General features: G+C 39.9%; 1 protein-coding gene across 1 annotated transcript; it reads left to right on the top strand.

Annotated features, from left to right (window-relative positions):
- Nucleotides 1-579: 579 nt before the first annotated feature.
- Nucleotides 580-1,428, top strand: LOC101898161 (harpin HrpN-like). The gene is made up of 2 exons (XM_011296398.3): nt 580-594; nt 666-1,428. The coding sequence occupies exons 1-2, from the start codon at nt 580-582 to the stop codon at nt 1,395-1,397; spliced, it is 747 nt and encodes a 248-aa protein (XP_011294700.1). The 3' UTR covers nt 1,398-1,428.
- Nucleotides 1,429-2,077: the final 649 nt, after the last annotated feature.

The following is a 2,077-nucleotide window of genomic DNA, read 5'->3' as shown; positions in this document are numbered from 1 at the left end:
TCATACAAAGCCTTTAACGCCCATCATGGAGAACAATAAAAACAAATTTGATGAAGAACATAAACTAAATTAGTATTCGATGTGTTTTTTGTTTTTATTACTGGCGAATTCAGTAGTGTAGACAAATCTGAAAATTCATTATTAAATGAAATTTATTAAAATATTCATTCATTCGTTTAGTCGAACAAAAGTTTTTAAAATTATTTGAAGGCAAATTTACAACAACAAGGAAAGGGGCTTCGCTTTCGTACAAAGTGTATTGGAAGCAAAAACAAATAAATAAAAGAAATATGTTAGGTCAAATCGAGAAGAATTTGATGTCACAAAAGTGACTTCGGTGGCGGCAAAGTTCAAAAAGGGAATTCAAACATTCTAAGTTATTGCTCTGGTGAACTTGAAGTCTGATTAGTTTAAATTATTTGTCAGATAATTTTGCAAATTTCCTTCAGAGACGCCGCTGAGGCTATCGGAAATGGAGTTAATGCCACAAAGTAACTATAAATTGCTGGGCATGTTTCTGAGAACATCAAACCAATTCAACACAGTGTCTCATTGAGTACTAAAAAATTTGCGAACAAGATGCGTGCATTCATTGTAAGGACCTATTGAGAAAAAGTGTGACAAAATATGTTTTCTAAATCAACAATTCTGGATTATATTTTAAGGTCCTGTGCTTAGTGGCTGCTGCCTGCGCTCAATATAACTACCAACCTAGCGGTGGTGTTGGAGGAGGTAGCGGTCTTGGCGGAGTTGGAGGTGGTAGTGGTCTTGGCGGAGTTGGAGGTGGCAGTGGTCTTGGCGGAGTCGGAGGTCCTGGCGGTTTTGGCGGAGTTGCTCCTGCCGCTACCCCTTTGGGTGATTTCCCCGTAGCTGGCAATGACGCTGCTTCCGTAGGCCCACAGGGTGAACTTGAAAAGGAATTCTACACTTTCACCGCCAACGATAATGATTTCAATGATCCCTCCGCCTCCAACCAATTGGCCAATTCAGTTAAGCAAGGTCTCCGTGTCATCTTCATCAAGGGCCCCGAAAACAATGGTTTGGAAGATGCCGCCTTGGCTTTGGCCAAACAAGCTGCCCAACAAGAAACCGCCATCTATGTCCTCAACAAGCAAGCCGATCTCAGCGACTTGGCCAACAAACTCAACAACATCAACACCGGCAACAACAACAAACCCGAAGTTCACTTTGTCAAATACCGCACACCTGAAGATGCTGCCAATGCCCAACGTGCCATTCAAGGTCAATATGACTCTTTGGGCGGCAAATCCCAAAACTTCAACGGTGGTGTTGCCCCCGTCCTTAACTTTGCCTCTCAACCCGAAGTTCGTGCCCCAGCTGGTGCCGCTACTGCTCCTGGTGCTTCTTACTTGCCCGCATCAATTTTCCGTGCCTAAGTACGATTTCGATTAGTCCCTAGGGACTGGATTCAAACGGACTGATATTATTAAAAAAAAAATGTTGTTGATTGTTATAACTGTTAATATTGTTGAAAATATAAACGATTAATTTTATTATTTTAAATGGTGATTTTTAATGTAATTTATTAACAATGATTTTAAACAATGGTAAAATATTCAGAGATTCGAAGATGAAATCCCTACTTAAATGATATTTCATTTGCTATTGCTAAAAATGTATAAAATGGTAAAAATCTGAAAAATAACGAACGTGGTACAACGGGACCCATGCATAAAATGTTCTGCCACCAGAGATAGAATCCGTTAAAAAACAAAAAAACTGAACATCAATTTGGGACAATTCCGATGTAAAATTTTGCTAAAATCATCATCATTATATGGGGGCTACACAAAAACGTGGACCGATATATCTCACTTTCAATTTGCAAATTATGTGCACGGTATCGTGATTTTAACAGGCAGACATACAAAATCGACATAAATTCTTTGTCTCTTACCATCGCTCGTTACCATAATACTGGTAGCGTAGCCTGGCGTCAGGGAAGTGGAGGGAAGAAAACAGCATCATCAGCATCACCGAAAAATGGCTCGTGAGCTGAACTCATCGCAATATTCCATTCGGCAAATATTGAAAAACGAGCTCGTGGTAAACCCAT

Source organism: Musca domestica, unplaced genomic scaffold, assembly GCF_030504385.1.
Source record: "Musca domestica strain aabys unplaced genomic scaffold, Musca_domestica.polishedcontigs.V.1.1 56, whole genome shotgun sequence".
Taxonomy (NCBI): Eukaryota; Metazoa; Arthropoda; class Insecta; order Diptera; family Muscidae; genus Musca; species Musca domestica.
This window is presented reverse-complemented; position numbering and strand designations above follow the sequence as displayed.